At 49.2% G+C, this 27,310-nt stretch overlaps 1 protein-coding gene and 1 long non-coding RNA gene across 2 annotated transcripts in view; one reads left to right on the top strand and one right to left on the bottom strand.

Annotated features, from left to right (window-relative positions):
• Nucleotides 1-26,226, top strand: part of Htra1 (HtrA serine peptidase 1) — a 50,797-nt gene extending 24,571 nt beyond the window's left edge. The window contains exons 2-9 of the mRNA XM_059265608.1: nt 2,513-2,612; nt 2,990-3,194; nt 20,302-20,496; nt 20,954-20,986; nt 22,256-22,370; nt 22,749-22,806; nt 24,235-24,330; nt 25,530-26,226. Of these exons, the coding sequence (XP_059121591.1) occupies nt 2,513-2,612; nt 2,990-3,194; nt 20,302-20,496; nt 20,954-20,986; nt 22,256-22,370; nt 22,749-22,806; nt 24,235-24,330; nt 25,530-25,698 (971 nt within the window). The 3' untranslated portion in view covers nt 25,699-26,226. The remainder of the gene's footprint in view (nt 1-2,512; nt 2,613-2,989; nt 3,195-20,301; nt 20,497-20,953; nt 20,987-22,255; nt 22,371-22,748; nt 22,807-24,234; nt 24,331-25,529) is intronic.
• LOC131913171 (uncharacterized) lies at nt 600-5,095 on the bottom strand. The gene is made up of 3 exons (XR_009379831.1): nt 5,023-5,095; nt 1,227-1,541; nt 600-829 (listed from the first exon to the last, which is right to left on the bottom strand). It is a non-coding gene; the product is annotated as an uncharacterized LOC131913171 (long non-coding RNA).
• Nucleotides 26,227-27,310: the final 1,084 nt, after the last annotated feature.

Here is a 27,310-nt window from a genome sequence, read left to right as displayed (position 1 = left end):
GGGGGGGGGTAGTAACCACCCTGCTTTACATATGAAGGTGCTCTGACACAGCAGGTGTAGAAGCCACACGTCCCTTCTTGGGTTGACTCTTGGGTTGATGTTGACGTCTCTTCTCCTTGGGTTGACACCTCTTCTCCTTGGGTTGACGGTTCTTCTCCTTGATGTCTCTTCTCCTTGGGTTGATGTCTCTTCTCCTTGGGTTGATGTCTCTTCTCCTTGATGTCTCTTCTCCTTGGGTTGATGTCTCTTCTCCTTGGGGTGACGGTTCTTCTCCTTGATGTCTCTTCTCCTTGGGTTGACGTCTCTTCTCCTTGGGTTGACGTTTTGTCCATCTTTGAGCAGTTGTGGGTCCTCCTGTGTTTAGCTGCTTCTGTTCAGTTTCTACATGGATGTCGACCAAGCGACAGTAATGGGAGTCGGCAGCTGACTTGTCGCTGTCTGTCTCTCCTCTCTCTCCGCTCCTTCTGCCTCATCTACCGAATGGGAGAGCCCTGCATCCATTCCCAGAGCCACAGGCTCTTTGTCTTGATGCTTCCCGTCAGGCTGCATGTTCCAGCCATGAACCATCAGGACCAAACCACACACACACACACCACTCATCCTGGTGACAACGGGCCCATTTTATTGGTGAGAAAATGGAGGCTACCCTGTGGACTTAGGATGGGTCTCAGGTCTTCATGTGCCTAGGCTAGATCCTTCTTGTAGCTTTTCTGGTGGACAGACCTTGGAGCCACTTTCCCTGCTCTGCGTGAGAAAGGCACCTGCTTCTCGTTTGAGCCTGAAAAACCCATATTTATGTTCATATTTATGTGGGCAGATCGTCTTATACCTAAAATGGCACATCAGAAAGGAGAAGCGAGTTAATTATTCTTCAAGGCAGGAGTCCCACAGCTGTGCTTCTGGTGGTTTCAGAATACCACGTGCCCTCTGGTTGCTGGCCAGCTGGAGTTAAACCTCCACTTGGTTCTTGCCCAGGAAGCTGGTCCCAGGAAGCCCAGATGCACTTGTTTACAGCTGTCCCTCAGTGATGTTTGCCAGACTCTGTGTTCAGAAGGAATGTGAATGTTCTACTCCCATAGTTCCCTCTTTTATTTGGGTGTTCAGGGGACACACCAATTAATCACAACTACATAGAGACCAGGGAGAGGAACTGTGGTAGTTTAAATAAGGACCCCCCCCCCACACACACACACCACCACCACCACTACCACCACAGGCTCTGGTACCTCAGCACTCGGGTCCCCGTTGGTGGCACTGCTCAGGAAGGTCTTGGTGGTTCAGCCTTGCTGGAGGAAGTGCATCACTGGGGATGGGCTTTGAGATTAAAAGCCTCTCACCACTTCCAGTTTTTTTCTCTCTCTGGTTTGTGCTCGTGGTTGAGGATGTGAGCTCTGGGCTTCCTGGTCCTGCCACCCAGTCTGTGATGGGCTCTCATCTTCCTGGAATGTAACTCCTAATAAACGCTTCCTTCCGTAAGTTGCCTTCATCATGGTAACCAATGAGAAGCAGATCCATGTGATGGCCATTGTGAAGTGGAAAACCTGTGTATTTGATGAAACCATGGAGTTGCGGGGGAGGGGGGCGCTTCCCAGATGTTCCTGTTGTTTATGTTCGTTATTAAGACCATTTGGTATTCATGGGGAAATCCTTGCCTCAGTTTCCCCAAATAAAATATGGTAACAATACTTACTTTCAAAGTCCCTAAGAAAATAGAAAGTTAAAAGGCTTTGAAAGCAGACATATTAAGATGCTTCTGTCATGAATTTGTCAAGTTAGTTTATCTCCCTAGAAGATGTAGTCCTTTTCCTGAACCTGAGAACATCACACCGTGGGAAGAGAGATCAGATTTCTTGGCTGTGTCCAGCAGCTTAGGGAGGGGAACCATGCTGAGGAGGAACAAGAGAGCACTGGAGGCCTCGTTGTTTTTGGAGGCACCCTTCCAGCATGGGAAGCTGGTTCCTGCATGTCCCTTTGCCCAGCTGGAGTACTGAAGACCTCAGGGAAACAGGAATAATCCACAGATGCCCTGGAACTTCTGGGGGAGCCTGGTGACATGCAGCTGTGATGGGTCACAAGAGGACTGGAAAGGTCCCAGTTCTTAGTCCAGAGCCTAGGGAATGATGGTTTCCCTTCCACAGAGGGGTGTGTGTGTGTGTGTGTGTGTGTGTGTGTGTGTGATGTTAATATACAGATGGGTATATGTACACATATACTCATAATGCTCATGTGTATGATTATACAAATGTGTATGTACAAATGTGCATGTGTGTATGAACATGCAAACGTGTATATGTGTGCATATGCTCATATTTGTTCTGTATGTGTTCGTGTCGGCATATGTGTGGAAGTGCATGTGTGTGTGTGTGTGTTTGTTTGTGTGCCTGAGTGTGCGTGTATGTATGTGTGTGTTGATACTTCAGTGCATTGTGGCACCCTCTAACCCAGATCTTGTTCCAGGCTCCAGCACAGGCCCAGCATCACTCAACTGTCTCCTCTTTGCTTTGGTTCTCAGGGCAGGAAGATCCCAACAGTCTGCGCCATAAATACAACTTTATTGCCGATGTGGTGGAGAAGATCGCCCCTGCTGTGGTTCACATTGAACTATATCGCAAGTAAGGAGCGCCTTCCTTTTCCCGTAATGTCTGAAGCTCTCACTAATAAATGACAGAGCTATTTTTGAAGCACATTAAAGTGTCAGGAATGTCACGGGGTAGATTCCTATATTATGATAGAGTTCCCTGCCTTAGGAAAATTTTCCTATTTAAATCTATAATCTTGGCCCTTCTTTTAATAACTCTCTAGCTCTGAAGAGATTCCCAGGGAATATTTTCTAAGTGGAATTTTTGATTCATTCCAAAAAGTAGCTTCGTGTTATTTTTAAAACGTTAAACACTTGCTAGATGTGCGTGGGCTGCTCTTGCAGAGTCTTTTCCTTGTGTGTGTTTGTGAGTGTTTTGAGGTGTTCAAGCTCAACTAATGTCTGTTTCAGGCTTCCCTTTTCGAAGAGGGAGGTGCCTGTGGCTAGTGGGTCTGGATTCATCGTGTCCGAGGATGGACTGATTGTGACAAACGCTCACGTGGTAACCAACAAAAACCGGGTCAAGGTTGAGCTGAAGAACGGAGCTACCTATGAAGCCAAGATCAAGGATGTGGATGAAAAGGCGGACATCGCCCTTATCAAAATTGACCATCAGGTGAGACGCTCCTGAGGCCCGAGTGCCTCCCCAGCCTGCACAGCCCAGCTTTCAGATGCCAGGCCTGGAGAGTGAGCACACCCGGGTTCTTTGGTGCCCTGGAGCATGCAGCAACGATGCAGAAGCTGTAAGGCCAGACAGCTCTCACCAGAGGGGCCTGGGCGGGAGAGGAGGGACTCAGGAAGTCCCTGGAAGAAGCTGGCTCTCAGATCAGAGGTTTTAAGTTTAATTAATTAGTTAATTGGTAGCATTTTATCTTTATAAAACAACAGACTCTAAAGAAGTTAATGGGTAACTGGGGAGAATAGAAACTCCTATTCCTGATGGTGAGGCATCTGTTACAAAGATATTTGTCTCCATATACATAACTGGAGGTGTCCTGGATTCTCAGTATGTATGCAATGGATTTAAAAAGATTTTTAAGAATTATTTCTGATCATGTGTTGAGTTTGTATGTGAGTATGTACTTAGAGATGTTGGATACCCTGGAGCTGGAGTTACAGGGTTGTAAGGCACCTGACACTGAATCTCTGTGACGCGGGGTCTCTGCAAAAGCAGTGTGTTCTTTCAGCCGGAGTCATCTCTCCAGCTCCTTGTTAAGCTTTCTATACTCAAGGTTTTGGGAACCTTAAGACAAAATTAACATCTCCTCCTTGAGCCCCTTAGAATCTTTCCTGTGCTGATGCACACATAGCCCACTGCAAAAGGGCTAGAATGCAATATCTGTCCAAATTATGATTCTCTATGAGCACGTGACTTTGAGGCAGGACTAGGGTATAGAACTAAGACACAGTGAAAGTGAGCTCAATCTGAGAAATGCTTGTATGAATTTGCTTTGGGTGTTGGGGGGTGTTTGCAGCTCAGATTCTACTTCTAGTCTTACCTGTATTAATTAATTTATTTTTAATTAATTAATTAGTGTGTGTGTGTGTGTGTGTGTGTGTGTGTGTGTGATTTTTGAGACAGGGTTTCTCTGTGTTTCACTTTGTAGACCAGGCTGGCCTCAAATTCACAGAGATTCACCTGTCTCGGCCTCCCAAGAGCTGGGACTAAAGGTGTGCGTCACCACGCTTGCATTTTTTTTTTTTTTAAATTAAAGGAAAAGAACATTTTTTTTAAAAAAAATTTGATATTCTGTTTGCAGTTATTTTTGCTCAGCAAAGTCTCATGTAGCACAAGTTGCCTTCAAACACATTTTGAAACTTGTAGGTGGTTTTGAACCTTTGATTCCCCCGCTCTACCTTCTGTATGTGAGAATGCAAGACCAAGGCCAGGTTTATACAGTATTGTGAATCAAACCAGAGCATTGTGGGAACTAGGCAAGCACTCTACCAAGTAGGCCACATCTTCCAGCCTTGTTTAGCAAAGTCTTCACACCTGACACTAAATCCAGTTCTTACTGGATCACCAGCAGAACTTCCCACTCCACCTCATGTAGATCACATGGTGATGTGATCTCTGTTTGCACAGTGGTGAGAATGCAGTTTCTGCTTTCTTCCTGTCCTCAGAAATTCCTTTAGATGGAAGGTAGGAGGGTCAGTGGGAATTTTGCGGTTGGTGCAGTAAAAGACACCCGCCTGCCCGGTAGTTAATGAAGTGTAGCTCTTCTTGTGAAGCTCTTGCTTGCTTCTCATCTGACTGTTACCTATGAAATCAGTTAGGTGTGAAGTCCTATTGTGTGCTCTGGCTATTGGATAGAGACAGCTCAGTGTACTGTTGGGGCAGTAGGATGCTGGGTCCTTTTATCCTTTTAAAAATAGTATCAGGCATTCTTTCAGAAAAACCACAGGACCAAGCATTCACCCCCACACCTGGCCCATTCCCTTACCTTCTCAGAGGCTGAGTAGGGAGGACAGGACTGAAAGGCTGTAGTAGACACAGGCTCTGTGCCCATGTGGGTGACTGACTTTAGTGAGGTCACAGTTGTGTGTTATTTCTGCTAGGTTACTGTGGAATTTCTATCAAGAGTTCATCTTTCTAAATGTGTTTATTTGTTTCAAGATAGTTGGGCCAGGCTCTGCCTCCACATCTAACCTTTCTCTAATATACAGGGTAGCTGTGTTATTCCCACTTTATAAAGGAAGATAAAATGCTCAGAGAATGAGCCTGCTCCTTATCGCACCTAGCCTCCCCAGAGCCAGGCTGCAGATCCAGGTACCCAACTCCATAGGGACAGAGCCTGGCCTTTATACATGGGATGGAGTAGCACGACCTTAAATAGGTTGGCACATCCTCATTTAGGAATGCTGCTAGCAAGGTGTCTAGAATGTGGCGGTAGCTCCGGAAGGAGGTTGGCCAGAATAGCCCAGCCAGTGGCCACATGTAGGACCTTCAGACCCACTGAGTTCATGGAAGACAGCCAGCATTGGGGGCCTCCTGGCCATCTGCAGGCAGGGCTCTGGCCTGCGTGGTGTGTGAGCTGTCTCCTCAAGTAATTTCATGTTTGGAATGCGTGGGTGCATACCATGTGACTGCTTCCAGCCCAGGGATATTCTTTTCTGATTTTGAGCCAATATGGAGACAGGAGCCTCGTGTCACCTCTGGCATATCCAGGCAAAATGTGAAAGCTCTCACCAGAGGAGCTGTGTGAAGGGTTTCTGGCAGTCCTAGGAGTCTAGCTCTTTAGCCAGAAGCCTGATGTTTGACCTGTGCTGCACATCCCCACCACACAAGGATGTTTGGAAATGTAAAATTGAACTGACGTAGCTCTTGAAAATGGAATTGAAAATGAAAGGCTATTACATTGCAGATGCCCACATCAAAGCCTGATTTCTGCCGACTAGCCCCCCCCCCCCTTTCCTGTTTGTCCCTGTTCTGATGAAGGTTATCTGTGGGGAGAGTCTGGCCTGGATTGTAACATAGCTTGATTTGGAAAGAACTGGCCACCCAGGTGAATTGAGTTCCTGCCGAATTTACCCCTCAGTGTGTAGTGTGATCAACGTGTGGTGGGCAGTAGATGGGAGGGGAGCTTGCTTGGTATTGTGTCCTCTTAGGCAACAACAAAGAAACAGGGTGTGGAAGGTCAGAAGAGGATTTTGGGTGTGGTGGTGCATACCTACAGTCCCCGCATTTGAGGAGGGGGGCAGGGATGTGAAGGCAAGCTCAGGAGCTTAAGGGCATCAAGTTCGAGGTCAGCCGGGACTTCAGGCAGGAAAATCAACCCCCAAGGGTGCTTTGTCCTGTGAGAATCTCATTGGACTTCCCCAGAGCCATTTAAGAACAGCCCAGCGAAGCTGGTGTTGGACCACGCACCACATGCACAAGTCTAGTGACTAATTCAAGGGCTGGTCATCTGGGCCCAGTGTCTCATCAGCATCATGAGTTCGCTTGAAGGGTTCTGTGACTCACCCTGAAATTGTCCTTTTTGAACCTGCGTGTCATGAAATGGAAGGTGCAGTTCAGACCTGATGTCATTGTCCTCTTGATGTGCATCTCCCTTTTAGAGAGCTCACGCCATCCTTTCCTTTGCTGGATCTGCTCCTCCACTGTTGGGGAGCCTCGGAGGGGCTGTGAGCCACAGTGCCTCAACATGGCCCAAGTAGGGTGAGCACCTAAAACTGCACGTGGTGGTTGCGTGCTGCTCACAGAAGAGGACACAGTGTGTAAGGCTGGCGGCGGCGGCGGCGGCGGCGGCGGCGGCGGCAGCGGCGGCGCAGGCCCTGCCCGAGCAGCTTCACTTCCTCCGGCTCGGAGCCCTGCCTCACATCTCTAAGGGCTTAAAGCTGCTTGGCTTGCAGTTGCCAGAGAGCTTTCTGGGCTTGTGACCAAAGGACTCTTTTGTTTCTCTCTGCTGAGCTGACACATGTGCATTCACTCTGCTGGCTGCATTTTGAGACCCTAAAGGACTTAGTGGGAAAGGTTCACATGGGGAAGCTTTGTGGGCCAGACTACTGATCCACCCCCTTGGAGGAGAGAGGGTGAGCCCTGTGGGTCTTCCCTCAGCCTCATAGCTGAAACTAAGGATCCTCAATGGGGTCAATGTTGGTCTGGAGGTTGGGGGGCGGGTGGGGATCACACATGTAAACATTTTAATGGAAAGCAGCTTTGAGGGCAAACTAGTTCAGCTTGGGCTACAAACTACTTCCAAATGTGTTTAACACGAGCCACTGGCCATGTGTACAGAATGTTTTTAACTTTTATCCAAAGGCAGGATTTTTTTTTTTTTTCATTCTTTTTCCTGAGCAGTTTAAGAGGAAGATAGAGCCATGAGAGATGGAGGGAAACATAGAAAGTGAACTGATCGGGGGTCTTCAGTCTGGAGCAGGAGCCTGGGCAGAAATACCGGCAAGTGTTAATAAGGTAGAAGGAAGATGCCTTTTGTCACACAGCTGTTTTTCCAGCTGTGCTGATTCCTCTGGCCGCTGTCCCGCCCATCCCATGCAAACCCTCTGTAGGTTCCTTTCTTTCAAAGTGTCCTGAACTCCTTAGGATCACCTGACTTGATCTGGAGCCCCTTCCCTCACCCTTCCGCTCCCCTCGCCATCTCCTCACAGATCCCCTGGGTTAGAGCATTCTCTCTTTCTGGCCTTCCCTTGTCCTTCAGGTATTTGGTCACATCCTGCTTTAGTCCCCAGGGACACCCCTTGTCTGACTCACTGCATAAAGTAGTTCCCCGCATCCCAGTCCCCTCAACATCCCCCATCACGGGAGGGACAAGACTCAAGACTCTATACATTCTGTATTTGCTGTCCTCCCTCATTTAAATAGGAATTTGGCGCTACTTACAATTTAATTTTCCATTGTTTTTTGGGTGTGTGGGCTTAGTATGTTGCTCAGAATAGCCTCGAACTACTAGGCTCAAGGGATCTTCCTGTTTCAGCTTCCCAAATACCTAAGATTCAGGCATGTGACCCTGTGCCTAGCTTCCTTTGATTTTGATTTCTGTCTCTCTGTCGCTGTCTCTCTCTCTGTAGGTGTGTGTGTTTAGGCTAGAGGTTGATGTCAGGTGTTTTCTCAACTGCTTTCTTCTTGCCGAACCGGAGCTTAGTGATTTGGTGAGACTGGCTGGCAAGCAAGCTCCCCGGATCTCTTGCCTCTGTCTCCCCAGCGCTGGGATCACAGGTGTGCGCCTCGCTGCCCAGCTTTTTTGTAGGCTCCGAGGACTGAACTCGGATCCCTGTGCTGGCACAGCAAGCGCTTTACTGACCTAGCCGTCTCCCCAGCTCTTCCTTTGTTTTCACACTCTCTTCTGCATGAGGAACACATTTCATTCCACCTTCAGGTCAGGTCGTGGGTGTTGGGCAGCTGTGCTGGCTAGTCTTTTGTTAACTCAGCACACAAGCTAGCCTTATCTGGAAGGAGGGACTCTTAATTGAGAAAATGCCTCCATGAGATCCAGCTGTAAGGCATTTTTTTTTTTTTAATTAGTGACTGATGGGGGAGGGCCCAGTCCATTGTGGGTGGGGCCGACCCTGGGCTGGTGGTCCTGGGTGCTGTAAGAAAGCAGGCTGAGCAAGCCAGGGGAAGCGAGCCAGTAAGCAGCACTCCTTCATGGCCTCGGCATTAGCTCCTGCCTCCAGGTTTCTGCCCTGTTTGAGTTCCCATCCTGAGTTCCTTTGATGATGAACAGCGATGTGGAAGCGTAAGCCAAATAAACCCTTTCCTCCCCAACTTGCTTTTTGTCATGGTGTTTCATCATAGCAATAGTAACTGTAACTAAGACACCCAGCATCTGCTCAGAGAAAAGCCAGGCCCACAACTCCCAAGTGTGATGGATTAAGAGAGACACCATGGGCTAATACCTAGCTCTTCTGAACCAGCTTCAGATGAGGTGGACTGTGCAGCAGGCTGACTGCACACTCTTGCTTCCATCTCCTGGTTTGGGAGTTTGGCCGGATATAGCCTGTGCCAGGGCTACACTGAGCCTGTGGTCTTGGTACCTCAGAGTGCTGATGAGGCAATGAAGTTTCCTGTGGGTTCTTTTCCCTGACGCCAACCACCAGGTAAATATTTGGACACAGCATTTATCCAGGCTTGAGGTGGCTTTCTTCCTCCCCACCAAGGCCTACCAGGGTGCCCGGCCACCTTTGGCCCATCAGTCCCACAGACCTGTTTGAAGTGGCTGAGGCTTAGCCTCTGGGTACTGGTTTCTTTGTTTCCTGAGGGTCCTCTTACTGCTGAGCCTGCTGACAGGGCCTGGAGGCTGATGCTTGATCGTGGAGTTCAGAGCAGGGTCACATGGGTGTGTGTGAGGACTGGGGTTTTCATATCTAAACCTCTCAACAATTTGGCCCTGTGTGTGGAGAGTCGGCCACTGGCGATCTGAGTGAGGAAGGCCCAGGCAGCCTCTGGGGATGAGGCAGGAGCCAGGGAGGCGGGGTGTGACTCACATGGGTTCTCCTCAGGCAACCTGACTGTCAGAGGATGCTGACTAAGCCCCTGGACTCTTCCAAAAGCAAATCAGATAACCAAAGCCTGTGCATCCTGTGGATGCTGTCGATCTTCCCATAAAGTAAACTGGAGCCTGGAGTAGGTTCGAACCACCCCAGAACCTTCCTATCTGGCTTTTGTGTTTTTTCCATTTTGGAGGCTTTTCTGTGACCCCTCTTGCTGCTCCTTTCTGTGGACTTCTCTCCCAGAACTAGGAGGGCTTCTGCAGCAGTTGCCAAAGATGCCACAGAGCCTGTTGATAGGACAAGGCTCCTATTACTGGATTGATATTTACCTTTTTTTAGGGAGGTGAGCATCAATATTTCATGAGGAAAGAAGTACAGACAGGGACGTGGAGGGTGGCTTTTATTCTGCCGTGCCGGCCCTTGGTCCAGAAGTGAATGGCGGCATGGCTCCGTATTGTTCTGACTATAGTTCATTTTGGCATGTGAAAATATTTCACTTCCCCAAACTCAGAAGCAGATCCCTTTGTGTTCTCTGGCCCTGTTTCAAGAACTTCGTTGATGGTTGAGGAAATTCTTTGGCTCCATTTTTCTCTTAATATGGCAATGCCTTTTTTCACTTTGGCACTCTTTGCAGGGAATTAGAGGGAAAATATTGTGGTCCAGGCAAAGCAAGTCTCAGGTCATTGGGATGTCTCCTGTCCTTCTCACCTAGGGGAGACATTGTAGGGTCTATCTGAGTGTTGCGAGCATGACCATGTGTTAGAGTGCAGATTGGCTCATCGGTAGCCTCTAGTCTGTATCTGGCCCTCCATCTGTTTTGTCAATAAAGTTTTATCAGAACACAGCCAGGTCTGTTCATTTATAGAGTCTATGGCTGCTTTCATTCTGTACCAAAGGAGTTGCATACTTGGCCTGGAGACCATGGGGCACGGGAAGCCAGAATGACTTTCTTTCTAGTGCTTCACAGTGAGACTTTGCCAACGCTACTGGCAGATAGAATCCTCATTCTGAGGGAACAGGAAGTGCCTGGGAAGAATGTGCTTCTTCTTCTTGGAAGCACCAAGCTAGGAGAGACACCAAGAGACCAAGAAATGGAGGCGGCGAAGCTGACTTCTGTTGTCTTTCTTTATATTTTTTTTATTTTGGTTTTTTGAGATAGGGTTTCTCTATGCAGCCCTGGCTGTCCTGGAACTCGATCTGTAGACCAGGATGGCCTTGAACTCACAGAAATCCACCTGTCTCTGCCTCCCTAGTGCCGGGATCAAAGGCGTGCACCACCACTGCCTGGCGCCCCTTGTCTTTCTTTTGGGAGGAGTTTGCCTCTGAAAATGAGGCTTTGGTTTTGCCGGACTGAGCAGACAGGAGTGTTAGGTCTGTCCGTTTCTCTGTGGTATTGGTAAAAAGGAATTTACTAGAATTACAAGATGTTTTACAAGTTACTATCCAACTCTAAGCTCCTCTGGGTCTCTTTTCATTTGCTGGTGTCCCTGTGTGTGTGTATTGAACACCGGTCTTGACCAAACACTGTTAGGTTTGTGCATGGAGCAGTGGTGGGCACAAGCCATGGAGCTTGTGGGAGACAGGAGTGGGGTGATTGGCAGCGAAGGAGACAAGGGGAGGAAGGGCAAGAGTCTTCCCTGGGCTGGAAGGCTTCCATAGGTGGTGTAGGTGGGGGAGCTTGTCTGCCGAAGGGACAGTCCATCTGAGGTGGGATGCCGTGAGCCAGTCATGGGGACAGGTGGGAGATGATGGGTGAAACTGCATCCATCATTCTCCTTCTGCGCAGCCTGGAGGTCCTGGATCTTGGACTATGAGCAAACAGTTATTTTCTAGTGAGTTCTTCATAACTTCTAGAACACAAGGCCAGTGTTTCTGCTTAGCTGTTATCTCTTTGTATTGTCTATACTTCTGACTGGCCTTGGCTAGTGGCTTGCCAGCTCCTCTCCTGGGAACCTCCAAGGCCTTCTTCGCGGTCAACTAGGCAGTCAATTTCCTGAGAGGCTCAAAATGGAAAGAGTTCTTAATTATCTGGTCACAGGACACAGTTTCCTTTAACTGATTTCTGAACCCTCCAGACCTCTTTCTATGGCAAGGGAGAGGCAAGACTTTGTAGTGGATTGAGTACTGATTGTTCTAATAAACACACTAATTGAAAAGACACTTGTTAAACATGGCACTGGAATCTCATAGCATGAACACTATAGATAATTGCAAAGCAAGGCATTTCAAGTCAGTTAGCATGACCAAAATGCTAAGCGTTAACTAATATAAGTACCTCTCCCCAATCCAAGACCCTAATGGATCTTTTAAGGTCATTCATTGATTTTTTTTTTCCTAGTTATTTGTTGTGCATCTGCCATGACCCAACACTGCATCAGCAGCCATGCTGAGGTCAAAGGGGCTGATTTATGGAGAAGAATTGACCAACATCCTGTTTCTTCTCCTGTGGGTGCCACAGAATGTAAAGCCTCTGGCTGCTGGCTCCCATATAGAGCTGTTGACATTTTGTGGTCCCAAATAGAGCAAGAGGATATTTGAAGTAGCAAACATTTCTTGATATATCTTACAGGAGACTAAATATTATGGTGGTGTTCATAAACAGTGGGGAGGAAGGAGTTTGCACTTTTCTTGTTTACATTCTTTCTCCTCCTGTCTCCTTCCATCTCTCTCACTTCTTCCATCTCCTTTCTAACCACCTTCTCATGTGTCCTACACCCCCAGACACCAGTAACATGTCAGATGGGGAAATGGATGCTGAAGGCACAGTGACACCAATCTCCTTAGCCTGGACACATTGGTGGTCTCAGTACCCATGTAGCAGGTCCTCCTTTGCCCTGGCCTCTTAGCTCCTTAGTCTCATCCCTCCATTCACCCCAGCCATCCTTGACTCTGTCAAGGTTATACTTTTGATGTCATTCATAACCTTCTTTAATATAAATTCTAAGCATCTCACTCTTGGTTCACTTGGCAGTTGACTATGGACATGTGATTTGCATTTATAAGCCCTGGGCTCAGAAAGGTCCTATGCTCTGAGACCATTGTCCAAATTGGATCCTTGCATATGTGTCTTAGGTACCTAGTGGAACAGTGATGAATGTTGAGTAGACTTGGAGCCTTGGCTCAGGTGCTTCTTCCTCCTCAAGATAGTCCTGGGCTTCCCACTACCCTGCTCCAGGGACCTCTGACCCTGCCTGCCCCTTTTACTTTGTGTAGTCGTCGTCGTAACTATATCTCATGCCTGGAAGAGGCATGGACATTGGGGTTATTGTCACACTTCACAGATCTTAGGGCAGCAAGTTATATAGGGCTTGGAGTGACAGACTAATGCTGTGGGTCACTGGGCAAGGAAAGCTTCTGATCTAGGTACCCAACATATAAGCACAGTGGTGGTAATGCCGAAGCCCGTGAAGTCGCTCATCATCCGTGGGTTGGGCCTTGGAAAGGAGAGATGCCGGGCTTCACTTCTCTGCCCCAGTTGGTACGGTGTGCAGGTTACGTGGCTGTGTGGCAAAGTGAGTTGTGAGGGTTGTGAGGCCAATTGGGTGTCTGCACTTGCCAATCTGGGAATTTCTTTGTTCTTCAAGGACCAAAGCAAATATAAACCATTAAGCTCTGGGGACAGAATGTAGAAAAAAAGGAAAGAGCCTCTGAACCAGGGATCATGTTTGATTTCACATTGCTCTGCAGATGCTATACCTGGTCCACAGCCCGTGGTTCTACCACCCTTGCTGGTCACGGGCTGTGTCTCTCCTCACCCAGTCTGGAATATTCTCCCCTCACCTTTAGGCAAGTTCTTAGCTGGTATATACCCTTTCCCCCGACTTCCTAGCCCCCTCTACTCTCCTCTTTCGGGGAGTGGGGGAATGCACAATTCTCCCTACTGCATAGTTTTAAAGAAAATGAAAGGTTGACATAACTGTTTCCAGAAGGCATGTTGAATCACTCAGTTGAGTGGCAGCCAGTGGCTGCAACATTAGCCTTTGAAGAAAACTTCAGCCAACAAGAGGCCCAGCCTGAGAGCCCCAGCCCTAAACAGGAGTGTGTGGGGCAGCTGGCAAACACAGTAAAACTGCAGACTCAGCAACAAAAATATTTTTCTGTGACTGAGGAACCTGTTGTACTTCTCAAAGAAGAGATAAAGTCGTGATTGACTTGGCTTATTAGGCTTTAAAAAAAAAAAAGCTGGCAGCTTCCCCTTCATTTTGGCTTCATTGGTCCTAGTATCACTCTTCACTTCACGCTTCAGGGAATGAGGTGAGTGCCTGAGCTGGTAGCAGCCGCGGAACTTGGGAAAGGGCCTGCCTTTGGGCCGTCCTTGCGGGACGATGTCGGGTCACGCCACCACCTCACGATGTCCAGACGTGTCTCTCCTCTTGATGCTTCAGAAGTTGGCAAGGATCTTGAGACCGCGTCAGGAGTCGTTTGCCATTTCAGGTCCCCATCACCTTTCGGATTTTACCCATTTAACTCCCGCTAATGGAATTTTCAGCAACAGCCACATCTGGAAAGATCCCTAGTCATCGTAACTGACTGGCCTCAACTCCTTTATTTGTGGAGGAGGTGCAAGTACAAGGTCCAGAGAAACCAATCAAGTAACAGACTGAGTTAATATCGGACCCAGAGCCAGAGAGATGGTTTTGTGGGTAAAGGCGCCCGCTGCACAAGCCTGATGATCCGATTGTGAGTCCAGAGCCCATATAAAGGAGGAAGGAGAGAACTGACTCCATAAAGTTGTCCTCGGACCGACATACATGTGCTTTGGCACACACGTACACACTCACAGTAACACAGTAAAATTTGAATATGCAGGACTTAGCCCAAACCCAGATGTCTGCTTCTCCCGTGAACACGAAACACCCTGGGGAGTGTGTGTGTGCACGTGAGCATGTTTGCCTGATTTTCTCTTCGGCACCGGCTTGTTTGATGTTGGACCTCGAGTGCTAGATGAGCAGCCCTCATCATGGAGTGTCACTTAGCACAGGCTCAGCTCCTGCCCTGAGGAGCTCTGGTAGTCAGGGTTCATCCTCTGCTCACTCATGAAACTACAGTACATGGTGCCTTGAAGCCAAGATCAAGCTTACCAGGGCTTGGCTGAGGATCAGACAGACTCCCCCAAAGATGCTGTGAGATAACAAGCGGGGGCAACCCTTTACTAGGGAACCACTAGCTCAGCTCGTGTTGGCTGGTCCATCTGATGGTTGTTTTTTTTAAAATTCCCTTGTGCTGGGGATAGATCACAAAGTCTCGTACATGCTGAGCTCCACCTCCTCTATTCTCTTAGGTGGTTCTTACTTTTTTTTGTTTTTCAAGACAAGGTTTCTTTTCTCTATGTAGCCCTAAGTGTCCTGAATCTCCCTCTGTAGACCAGGCTGACCTTGAACTCGGATCCTCCTGCCTCTGCCCCTCCTGAGTGCTGGGATTAAAGGCGTGCGCCACCATCTCCTGGCTTATGTCATGGTTCTTTAACTTCTCTGTCATTGCTTTGTTCTGGTACACTGGCCCTTGTCCCCTCCCTCTAGGCACAGATCAGTTCTTTCCTTGCTGGTTGGCATTGTGCTCTGAGCATCTGCATGCTGGGCTGGTGGGCTGGAGGTAGATCTACCACCAAGGATTAGGAGGGAGGGTGGATGCAAGCCTGTCCTTGTGTGTCCCGCAGAGTGCTTATTGTAAACAACTCCTGTGCAGCGAAGCAGGAGGAAGCCCTTGTGTGAGGTGAACCAGCAGTGAGCTTGTCTACTGTGGCCAGGCTCCGCTCATTCACCTGAGCCTTGACTCAGCTGAGACCCATGTCGCAGGCCAGGTCTTGTGGAACCTTTCCCAGGGATAGAACTCAGGTCATCAGGCTTGGTGGCAGTTGCATTTCCCTGATGAGCCATCTTACTGGCCCTCTTTGTCATGTTGCTACTAGGCATCTTCTTGTCTTTGTGTGCTCTCTGGAGTGGTGGTGGCTGTCTTCTAACCATGAGAGCACACTGAAGTTGATGGAGTTGAGGGGAGGATGCACCTGATTCTTCATGTTGTCCTTGAGCTTTTGAAGCCTGGGCACAGTGGAGAAGCCCACTCCTAGCTCACCTCACAAAGTACTCCTCCTTTTTCTCAGGCGTAGTGCAACCCTGGCCTCAGACACATGGCTGTGCTTGCTCATTTTGGATTCGGCTTTCTGTTCCTTGCATGTGAGATAGGCGTAGATCCCTGCAGTATTGCTCTGTGTTTGGCACTGTAGACTGTGCCCAGTTGCCTACAGCAAGGGGATGGACTCTCTTCCTTCCCCTTTTACTCTTGGTCCTCGGTGATTCATCCATGCTCTGCCCATCAGACAGGAAGCCTGGAGAGCTGGACTGGATATATAGGTCCTTGAAGTTTTATGCCAGGCACTGGGAAGACAATTTATTTGTTGAGACCATTCCCTCTCAGGTGGGCAGAGTGTCCTGAAAACAAAGCTCTTGGGCCTGCTTTGTGTGATGGCTATAATTGAACTAGCTAGGAAGAGCCTTCTAGAACCATGCTGTGGGACCAAGCCCTTGACCTACTTCACAACTAGCATCCAGTGTATGGCTGGTATTTAGTAATTTGTGTGGACATGGTAAGCTTGGAGTATATGTCCAGGGCCATTGACACTCCCTTGAGCTCATTCTCCACCTACTCAGGTGACAGTGTGCTTATAACTTGGGCATTATGAGTTCTTTATTATTATTATTATTGTGTGTGTGTGTGTGTGTGTGTGTGTGTGTGTGTGTGTGTGTGCACGTGCCTATGCATATGTGTACAAATGTGTGCATGGAGATTAGAGGACAACTTTATGGTACAGGTTCTTGTCTTCCACCTTGTTGAAGACCCCTCTTGTTTCTGCCACTGCCCTGCACATCCAAGCTAACGGGTCCACGAGCTGTTTGCTGCTTCTCCTGTTTCTGTCTCCCATCTCCAAGTAAGAGTGCTGGGATTACAGATGTGTGGCACCACATGTGGCTTTTTATGAGATTTCTAGGAGTGAAACTCAGGTCATCAGGCTGCCTGGCTGAGCCATTTTCCGGGCCCCCAGGAATTCTTCTCTTTCCCTGGTCACTTTCTTGTTGATGCTGGGGATACCATTTGGCATGAGGCAGTGCTCTGAAGATGTGGTTATACACCTCTCTGCTTCATACCCTTCTCTTCTGCTGGCCTCTTAGGCTACTATTTCTCTCCAGCCTGGTGAGAATTCATTGTGAGAGATTCACCGTGCCATGTCCCTCATCCTCGAAGGACTTGAGTTTTTGCTCCATGTAAGCTGCTGGCCCTCCCGTTAGAGGCTGAGGGCTCCTTCTTGGCTTCATGGTATGGAGCCTCCGAGCTCTGTTTTTCCATCTCATGACTTTATTTATTATTCCCACAAGTTGCATGTTTGTGCCTCCCCAGCCGCGAGGCCAACAGGAGCGGTGGTTCCCTTTCTTCTCCTCAGCCTTTGCAACTATCAGAATGGATGTTTGTCCTGTCTACGTCTTAGGGGAGCTTTGGGTTGCAGGATGGGAGTGGATATGGGAAGTGTCTGTCAGGAGAGGAGCCCGTCTCTTGGAGGGCCTGTGGCTGGTGCTGCTTCAAAGGGAACCCTAGACAGAGCATCTGCAGCCAGGGGCTTGAAGACAGCTTTGATGTGGGCACATGGGAAGCAGCCTGTGGACACAGAACAGAGACCCTGAAGTGTGGCAGAGCGCCTGTAGGTCAAGGCTGTAGCATGGCTGTGCCTTCCAGCCATGTACATTTCATCTCCTCTGTCCTCCCGAGAGTGTGGCTGTCTAGACAGGGATAGAATTAAAAGCTCAATTACTGAGCAGGAATTTGGCCAGCGAAGGCGTAGCTACCGAGCAGACAGGCCTGGGTGAGGATTATGGCTGAGAGTGAGCCCCGTTTGGATCTGAATAAGCCTAAGGAGCCTGAGGCTCACAGCCAGTCAGCCAGCACCTGCAGGGAGCAAGGGCCAAAAGGGCTCCTTAAGGTAGCTTGGCCTCATAGAGCCGTAAATCTGGCCTGGCCGCCAGCTTGGCACCACCTCGCTCCCCCTTGTAGGGATTTCTGCCTGTAATTGGAGTCCAGCAATTAGAATTCCTGCCTTATAGGGATGGAGACCCAAGGCTAGAAGCCAGTTCTCCTGCTTAACCAGGCTTCTCATGGCTGAGAGAAGCGTCTCCATCCTGAGCCTCAGTTTCCATATCCGTAAAATGGTGTGTGTGGGGGGTATTATGCCCCCGAGTCATCAGAGTGCCCTGTAAGATCTTGGTCATCTGGCAGGGAAAGATTCATTCCTTTCATATAAATTGAGGATTTGGACTATGATACCCATCTCCTTACCCTGCCATTATATGTCTGCCTGTTTAGTTTTGTGTTTATAATTACCCTTCAAGATTTATGTAGTTAAGGAGACATGATCATTGGGACTGCCCACCTGGGCAGGTGTGACAGGGTGGTCACATGGGCATTCCTATGGGTTCTCATCATTGGTGTTCACATGGTCACCTCGGTGACAATGGATGAGTCCATTGATCTTGAGCCTGGCATGTCCTCTGAGTACTCTGTAACGCAGAGGCCTTTATCTCCCGCCATTGTAGAGGTCCCTACCGTCTGTCCACACAGCTTCCCCAAAAACATTTGTCTCTTTCCCGGCATCCTCTGGGCCTGAGCTCAGACTTTGGAACAGAAGCACGGGACAGACTTTATGTCCCTGTCATTATGTCCCTGCTGTCTAAGGACCCTGAGGATTAAAGCCTGCATCTGGCTCTCCACCTAGCAGGCAGAGGCAGCGGCTGGGGTGTGGTGTGGTACAAGCCAAATATTGATAATGATTCTCATGATGGACCTTACTTATCTCAGACCTGATAGAGTCCCCACTGTGTAGCTGGGCTCACTGTTCCAAGTTAAACTTGACTCTATCTGTGTAGCTCTGCTTCCTCGGATGTCCAAGCTGACCTGCTGCTGGCCCTGGCTACCCCTTTTGCCTGCCCTTCAGTTATCCCGAAGCCTCCAAGACAGGACTTTGAGGCAGCCCCGGGCCCCAAAGGAATGGTGCTGTCCTGGTGGGCCTCTTCCAGTGTGGCCGAGCACACATCAGCAGCCAGACTCTGCCTCACCCTGCAGTGATTGCTGAGGTCATTCTTGGCAAAGCTTGTTGGCAGGGACTGTTGGCGCCCACCCAGGGTAAACACGTCGCGCTGAGCTTGCTACGTGCCATTGGATGCTGAGTGGGTCTGTTTGGGGAATGCCATAGGCTCTGGCCTCAGGTGACCTTAAAGTGAAAGGGTCAAAGACAGGGTGGAACTGTGTCTGGGAAGGTGACATACACTAGCTTGTTGCAGCACAGTTGCTGGAATCCTTCATTGGATTTTCAGGCACTTGAATATTGGTAAATAGCTGATGCTCAACTGATACACCAGCCAAGCAGGCTGTTTCCAGAGAGCTGGTCAGGCTCGTAATTCATCGGGTTCTCATAAGACACAAGTGAAATCGGTGGACTGTGTTATTCCCACTTCTCAGATAAGGAGTTCCTGCTTGTAAGCTCATGCAGAATTTCAGTTTGGCAGCCTGGCCTCAGCCTGTGCTACAGATGGCTGGTGCTCTGTGGGGCTGCATGGTATCTGAGAGTCAAAAGGTGTGGCTTCTCAAGCTCCTAGCTGGTGAGAACTTGCACTCTCTACATGAGTTTTCTTGTCCAGTATTGGCCTTACTCTCCCTCTCTTTCTCTGTCTGTCTCTCTTTCTCTTTGTGTGTATATGGTGCTCTGCTCTGTCTCAAGTCACCCAAGTCCCTGCAGCCTCCCTTGTCTGCTAAACAATTGTCCCAGCTCCTCAGCAGCTCCGTTCTCTTTGTAGAGGGGATGCTAAAGCCATTGGTCTCTGCCCATCCCATCTCCACCCACACTGGGTCCTTTTTTTTTAGCTTATTCTTTTTCAAGGTGAATGAATGTTAAGAGTTTCCCTTATCAGGCAGCCGGGACTAGCTCTTTCTGAACTCCATGAGCAGCACCAGGGATTGCTGGGCTGTATGGAAAGAACGAAGAAAGCAGGGCCTGGGTCCTTGCTAGTGAAGGAAGGCAGCCTCTAGCCATTTTCCCCAGCCCATCAATCTCAATGGCCTTGGGAGGGTCCTGTCTTGTTATGAGGAATTATTTAGGGCTCATGACTCTGCCCATTATCTAGAGGGCATGGGAGATGGGACTTCTTCAGCTGAATCCTCAGCCTGCCTAGGATGGGAGCATAGGGACCTTCCCAGGGCAGGCAGGAGAGACAGACCAACACTGGGGTCCTGGGTGCTGCCAGCCCCTCTGTTCATCCTTGTGCCATGCCACCACCGGGGTGCACAAGGAAGTCAGTGTGAGTGCCTACCCTCAGGCTTCCTCCCATCCCAGGCCTCTGGAAGGCTGTACCTGTGGGGAGTAGGCCGAGGTTCTTTGCTTCCCCTAAGGCCCCTGGGCTCAGGATCCCTATCTGGGACTTTGACCTCTAAGACCATCTTAAGCCTACATTGTCTCCCTTGTCCTCTGCCCAGCTGCGTGGATGGTTCCAAGATGTGAGACCTAGAAATGGCCTGTCACTTTGTCCCATTTTCCTTGGCGTGAGTGTCTTCTGTTTCATTGGCTCCCTAGTGGCCTGTGGTGTGTGGATTATGGCAGGGGCTTGGCCCTCAGCAGAGGAGTGTTAGCCGGAGCTCAGCCCCTAGGGGCCAGGTCTGCCCTGTGCCCTCTGTATTTACATTCTCTAGCTTGCTAAGTGGAGTGTAGCAATGCCTGCCTGCCTTTGTGCTTGTAGGGAAAGCTGCCAGTCCTGCTGCTTGGCCATTCCTCGGAGCTGCGACCGGGAGAGTTTGTGGTAGCCATTGGAAGCCCCTTCTCTCTTCAAAACACAGTCACCACAGGGATCGTCAGCACCACCCAACGAGGTGGCAAAGAGCTGGGGCTCCGGAACTCCGATATGGACTACATTCAGACAGATGCCATCATCAATGTGAGCGAGCCCTCTGTTCCTTCTGCCTGCTGGGGCGGGGACAAGTTTTTGCCAGAGGAAACTTTCCCAAACTTCCTTGTAGTCTGCATGAACTCTTAGAACTAAAACGAACCACATGGAGTGTAGTCCCAGCAGGGGCATGTGTGTGGGGGTGGTGGTGGTGGTGGTGGTGTCCTACCTGGGGCTGAACAGAGTTGAACTATGGGGTCCTGAAGCAAGTGGGTAGCCCGTCTCCTCCAAGGAGGAGGTAAAAATGGGTTAGGTGGTCACGGTGGGCCTGGAGCTAAATAATCCCATATGGCATATCCCAAGCTTTGTGAAAACGGTCAAGACCCTTTTTTAAGCCACATCTTAGGTGAGCAGAGACAAATGTTGGGGAAGACCCTGCAGTGCTTTGAAATCAGCTGGGTAGAGACATCAGTTAGATGACGACCTCTCCCTTTTGGTTCCATTTCAGTATGGAAACTCCGGCGGCCCGTTAGTAAACCTGGTAAGGCCTTTAAGTTCCTATGCTGTGTTTGTTTCCTCTGTGGGCATGTCATTTTCTTTGCTTTCTCTTTGGACCTGAGCTGGTCAGAGCACATGACGTAATTAACTTTCTAGTGCGCTATGTGAGTGAGTGGACTGTATCTTTGCACCTTACCCCGCCAGCCCTTTCTGGAAGCAGTAAGGCCAGAGGACATGCATGTGTTTCAGACCACAGGTGGATGCCATAAAGTTCTAGCCAGAAAGGGGACCGAAGGTACCTGTAGTGCTGTCAGCGGCAGGAAGGTGCCTTCAGCCTTGAGGGTGGCTGAGTGGAGTTGAGCTGGCCTGGCTTGTCTCCATGCCAGAACCCTCCCTGAATGCCTGTGGGTATGACGGGGAGCCATCTGTTTGCTCACAGAGATCTCACTTAACCTAGACTTTAATACCTCATCATAAAATTGAAGGTCACAGAATGCCAGAGCTGGGGAGTTGTTTAAGAGAGTATAAGACTGAGGCCACCCAACGATACTTCCCGCTGGGTCCCTTGGTGTCAGGAACTGACATGTACGAAGTACACCAAGAGCAATTGATCCTGAACATCCTCACTTGCCCCCACCATGCCCTGGGGCAGCTGTTGGGAATAGAGCCCGAGGGTCCAGGCTCCCCTCAGCATCTCTAGTCACCGTAAGGTCATTGGAAAAGGAGAGCAACGAAGGGTAACAGTCACCTTAGTGACTCAGAGATTCTGGAAACATTCTTCCTGCAAAAAGAGCAAATATTATGGCTTTGAAATCATCTGTACATTCACTTTCCCCCTTACTCGGTGGAACCCAGAGCTATGTGCTACAGCTAGTTGCATTAGCCAGATTTCTCTCGGGATCCGGCCTCTGCCTCTGAGGCTGGAATTACAGGCCAGCTGCCACACACCCCCAACACTTACATGGGTTTCTGGGGATCCCAGCTCCCAGTCCTCTCATCTGCATGGCAAGCTCTTTAACCACGGTGTCATCTTCTCAGCCCACGCTTCTTTTTTTTTCTTTTCTTTTTATTACTTTAATTGTACACATTTGTGGGGTAGAGTACGTGATGGCCAGTGAAGATAGCAACCTCCTCTCAGCCTTGTGTTTTGAAAGTAGGCCTCAAACCATAGCTCAGGCTGGCCAGGATCTCACAGCGATCCTATCTCAGCTGTTCTTGAGTGCTGGAATTACAGGTGTGAGGCGCCACACCTGGCAACACATTTCAAAGACTTCTGTCCTACAGAGTCTCCGGGTCTCATCTTGCTTTTCAGGATGGCGAGGTGATCGGAATTAACACATTGAAGGTGACGGCGGGCATTTCCTTTGCAATTCCATCGGATAAGATAAAAAAGTTCCTGACAGAGTCCCACAACCGACAGGCCAAAGGTAACCAGGTCCGGGCATCCTGGGGACCTTTGTAGGTTCAGTCCTGAGGCTTAGCTGCCCACTGAGGACTTGGGAAAGGGGGAGATGACAGTTCCTAAGACCAGTCCTCTCAAGAGTCAATATATGTTAGCAGGGTGGTGGCGGTGGAGAGTGAACAAAGGGGCTCTCCTAGGGGTTAGGAATGAAGGGTCATGCCCAAGTGTTTGACAGTTTGGAAAGTCCCATTGTAGATCGGGAAGCCAGGCCAGGACTGAACCACAGTCTTTGGGTGCCCCCCTCTGGCTCATGCTACAAAACTGGAGCATTGGAATTCTGGCTCCTGTGTCCCAATACTTCCACCAACTGGGCTGACTTTTTGTCCCTTTGTTGTCATACCAGGGAAAGCTGTCACCAAGAAGAAGTATATTGGGATCCGAATGATGTCACTCACATCTAGGTGGGTAAACAGGACACATAGTTATAGAAATACGAATTTCTGCCCTGTGTTTAAACCTGGGCATCACAAGGCTGCATGGGCATTCTTGAAGGGAAACTATTTCCTTCAGACACCTAGGTTTCCACTTAAAAGTAAGTCACACTGGGGGAGGGGAGGGACTTTTGGGCCTGGGTCTCTTTGTTTTTGTATTCTGACCACCCGGAAGACTCTGCCCTCCTCCCCGAAGGCAGGCCCGGACAGCAGACCGCTGGCTCACTCCTGCACACTCTCGTGCCTGCCTCTCACCACTTCTTCTGTTGAAACTCACATTCCAGGAGTGCCCCAGCACCCACCCCAGCCTGGAGCACCCGCCTCCCCTGCACGCTGCAGCGTGGGGTGTGGCTGCAGGAATGCCAGGGCAGGCCCTGCCCCGGGGTACTGATGACTGATGGACTTGTTTTCCTGAGTGTGGAAGTTGCTGCCTGGGGTTGCCAGGCTCATGCCATACTGGAGGGGGGTGGGGGGGAACCCTGCAGGAAATACAGGAAACCGAGCTGACTGGCATGTCTGAGTCACTAAAGAGCAGGATGTATTGATAGTACTGTTCTACCCAGTTGTCAAAATATTAAGACATTCCATACAGCTTATGAACAATGGTACTTTTCTTAGTGTTGCCAAGGATGGGACAGCTTGCGGAGACTGAAATCACCCTGGTTGTCTTTGGGAGCAGAAGAGATGGAAGTGTGGGTGAAGGAAGCTAGGCTATGGGGTCACCTTTCTGGGTTGTTTTCCCCAAGCTCCTATGCTTTTCAGCGTACTCTCCTGGGTGCTCAGCGCCCTCCCCTTCAGGATGAGGTTAACAGTGTGGGTGTGCCTACTGTATTGATCGTCAGGTCCAGCTCAACCTTGGCAGTGACAGCCAGCTGTAGCAGCAGCTGTCTTATGCTGGTGGCTAATCTAGTTTCTTGCTATTCTATAGCAACTGCTGATGTTAGTAGGCAGGCCATTTTAAGGGAGAACTGGGGGCTGGAGAAATGGCTCAGTGGGTAAAGTGCTTGCTATGGTAGTATGAAGACCTAAGTTCAAATCCCCAGGACCCGTGGACAGCCAGGCATAGAAGTACATGCCTGTAGTCCCAATGTTATTTATGTCAAGATTGGAGGTAAACAGAGGAGAAACCCCATCACAGGCCAGCTAGCCTGATGTGTGCAGCAGCAAGCAAGAGACCCTGTCCCAAACAAGGTACAAGGCAAGGACTGAGGTTGTCCCCCGGCCTCTACATGTGTGTTGTGCTGTGTCAGAGCCTGTGTATGTGTATTGTATGTGTCACGATCAAGTAGATCAGAAGACTTGAAGTTGAGAATAAGAAGGGAATCTGGTAAGTGAGAGCCAAGCTCAGGAAGGCTGTGGGTGCTTCATATTAACACATGGGCTTTTTCTCCTAAGCAGCAAGGCCAAAGAGCTGAAGGACCGCCACCGAGACTTCCCAGATGTCTTCTCTGGGGCATATATCATCGAAGTCATCCCTGACACCCCAGCAGAAGCGTGAGTGAGAAGCCTTTCCCCTTTTTCTAATGTCCGTGCGGCTTGTGGGCTTAGGAGGCAGTGCTCATGTGCTGGCTCAGATGACCATGTCAGCCCACCATTTCCTAACAGCCAGGGCTTCTGCCTGTGTTGGACTCAGGGCTTGCCACCAAAGGAGGTTTCTTGCCTTGGTCATCTCTGGGGTCATCCATGTAGGAAAAGCACCCAGCTGGTGCGCTTGCTGGGAGTTCCTGGGAAGCCTGGCCATAGGGAAGGTTCTGTGGAGCAGGCTTCCTCCTCCCCACAGCCTTCTCTAGTTGTGTTTGTGACTAGTGAAGTCATACCCGTCAACCCCTATAGAAAACAATCAAAATAGTGAAGGAAGCAGTTCAGCCAAAGTTAGGCTTGTTACCTGGACCCCCTTGACATTTAGAAAGCAATATGGACTGAAGCTTGCAGCTATGCGGCCCTGGGGCCAGGCTTGGCCTGCTCCCTCTTTGTCAACAACCTGTGAGCTGAGAAAAAAGAGTTTTTGCATTTTTTTTCATGGTTGGGAAAAAATAAATCCAAATGACACTGTTTTGTGAAACTGTAAATTCTCTGAAATGCAAATGTGCACACGTGTTTTATTGGACTACAGCCGTGTCCCCAGACAAGATGACATCTTGTCTGGAGTGATTTTTATGCTGCAGCAGCAGAATTGGATAGCTAAGACACAGAGACCAAATACTCCGTGAGGCCTGAGCTGTTTCCCATCTGGGCTTTGTGGAACAAGTCTGTACACTTACGTTAGGATGAGGAGGACTGTGGTAGCATAGTTGACTCTGTCATGTAGGAACAAAAGTTCCAGCCACAGCACGAAGGAGTCTCTCTGAATAGAGGCATCCAGCATTCTGGGAGGAATCACTTTCTGAATTACAATGCCATTTATGAGCAAATTGGCTGTGGTCCTAGTACCTGGTGTTTCCATGTCGCCTCTGAGGACAACTGATCATAGTTGATACAAATATCATAGACATTTCTGCAATGAGCATTATTGATTTGGCCTTAAAGAAAATCTTGACAGGAAATTCCATCTACTCTGATTGAAGTCATTTCTGCCTCAGTTCACCACCATCTCCTATAAACCCCTATGTTCTGGGCTTTTGGGTTCTAAACTGTGCCTTTCTTGATGACTGGGAAGAATGGAAATGTCACCATTGTCTCCCTTTGTGTTTCAGTGGAGGGCTCAAAGAAAATGATGTCATCATCAGCATCAATGGACAGTCGATCGTCACTGTCAATGATGTCAGTGATGTCATTAAAAAGGAAAACACCCTGAACATGGTTGTCCGCAGGGGCAATGAAGACATTATGATTACAGTGATCCCCGAAGAAATTGACCCCTAGGCAGCAGCCTGACTTCATGTTCCCCTCAAAACTCTCCAGTGGATGATGCATGAGGACTCTGAGCTGGTGACACAGGACATCCAGGACTTTTTGGTCCAACATTTTGCTTGTTCAGGGAACACCCCTGCCGACAGAATCCTTCTTGATAGTTTGCAGGCGAAACAGATGCAATGTTGCAGGTGCACAGGCAGAAGCCCCACCCTCTGTATGCTATGTATGCAGCGTGCTTTTTCTTACAAGCTTGGGCTATTCCTGCTTAAACAGTCAACATTTGTCTCTTCCCTTAGCCCAAGTTGTCCAACTAATGCAGTTGACTGGATGCATAGGTAAGAGGAAGGTCCTCACAGCCATGGTCTTGGACGTGTTTACACTTTCCTCCAAGTCATCACCCAGAGGAAGTTGATGCCCTGAGACCATAGGTGGGTGACCCTGGCTTCTGAGATGGCCAAAGATGCCTCTTAGGAATCCTGGAACCAGGAGCACAATGACTTTGAGTTTCAGCTATTAAAGTACTTCTTCATACTTGGATTTCGGTGTGCTTCTTTTACCGTCTGGCTGCAGTCCTTTTGAAATGGCCTTGATGTCAGTGGGCTCCTCATTCAGCCACATTGTGCATGCAGGGCTGAGCTTTCAGCCCCACGAGTTATTTCAGTATCTCCCTTTGGGATTTGCCAGCGTTATACAACCCTGTTTGGCCACCTTGGCTCACTGAATGGACAGTTTTACTTTAATCTGGAGCTTGTCAAACTAAGGAGAATCTGTCGATCTCATACATCATGCAATCAGTCAACAACGATTTCCCTGGGGACCTCTGCTCTGTGCCAAAAGGCCTTGCATCTGTCCTGCTGTGGGTCAAGTGTGGAGGACAGCCAGAGCAGGACAGGACAGATGCAAGCCATCTGCTCTCTAGTCAGTCAGGTTTCCCGAAAGCCAGCCAGTTTAGACTAGTGCATGGGAATGGCCTGATCTAAGTGTGCAGAATGCATAAGCTTCTGCAAACACTTATCCTGGGTCCAAAATAAGAGCAAGAACTCCATCCTCCAGAATTTAGAGCAGGGCTCCCTCAGCCTGCTTTCCCACAGGTATAGCCTCCACAGCTGCAGGGTTCCTTTCTTTCTGGGAAAGCTTTACAGTAAGAGTCTGGACAGCGGGACTCAAGAAAACCATTGCATGACTTTGCTTTGACTTGTACACATACCTGGGTCCCCATGAGGAGAATACATAGTGTGTGTGAGAGGTATTGTCAAAAGTCGAGCAATTAGCAACATCAACAAGATAGTCCTGGCACTGGAGAGAGGTTTCTTTGTCCTGACTGAGTTTCCTCTCTCTAGCAAGGTCCAGTTTTGTACCTGGAGAGGCTGTGGAAGGCTAGATAGCAGGGTCTTTGATGTTAGGCAAAGCATACATCAGTTCTGGTCCTTGCATCTGTGGTATCCTGTGGTCCTTGCATCCCTCTCCAGCCTTCTGCTCTCTACTTAGATGATGTAGGCATGTCAGAAAGGATCCAAACAGTGTTGAGGTTCTTAGCATGTGTTCTATGTTCTGTTTCTTAGGGGGAAGGGAGCTTTCAGGTTCATCCTTAGATGTATCGGGAAGGTGTTCCCTGGAAGGT

Source organism: Peromyscus eremicus, chromosome 1 (assembly GCF_949786415.1).
Source record: "Peromyscus eremicus chromosome 1, PerEre_H2_v1, whole genome shotgun sequence".
NCBI lineage: Eukaryota > Metazoa > Chordata > Mammalia > Rodentia > Cricetidae > Peromyscus > Peromyscus eremicus.
This window is presented reverse-complemented; position numbering and strand designations above follow the sequence as displayed.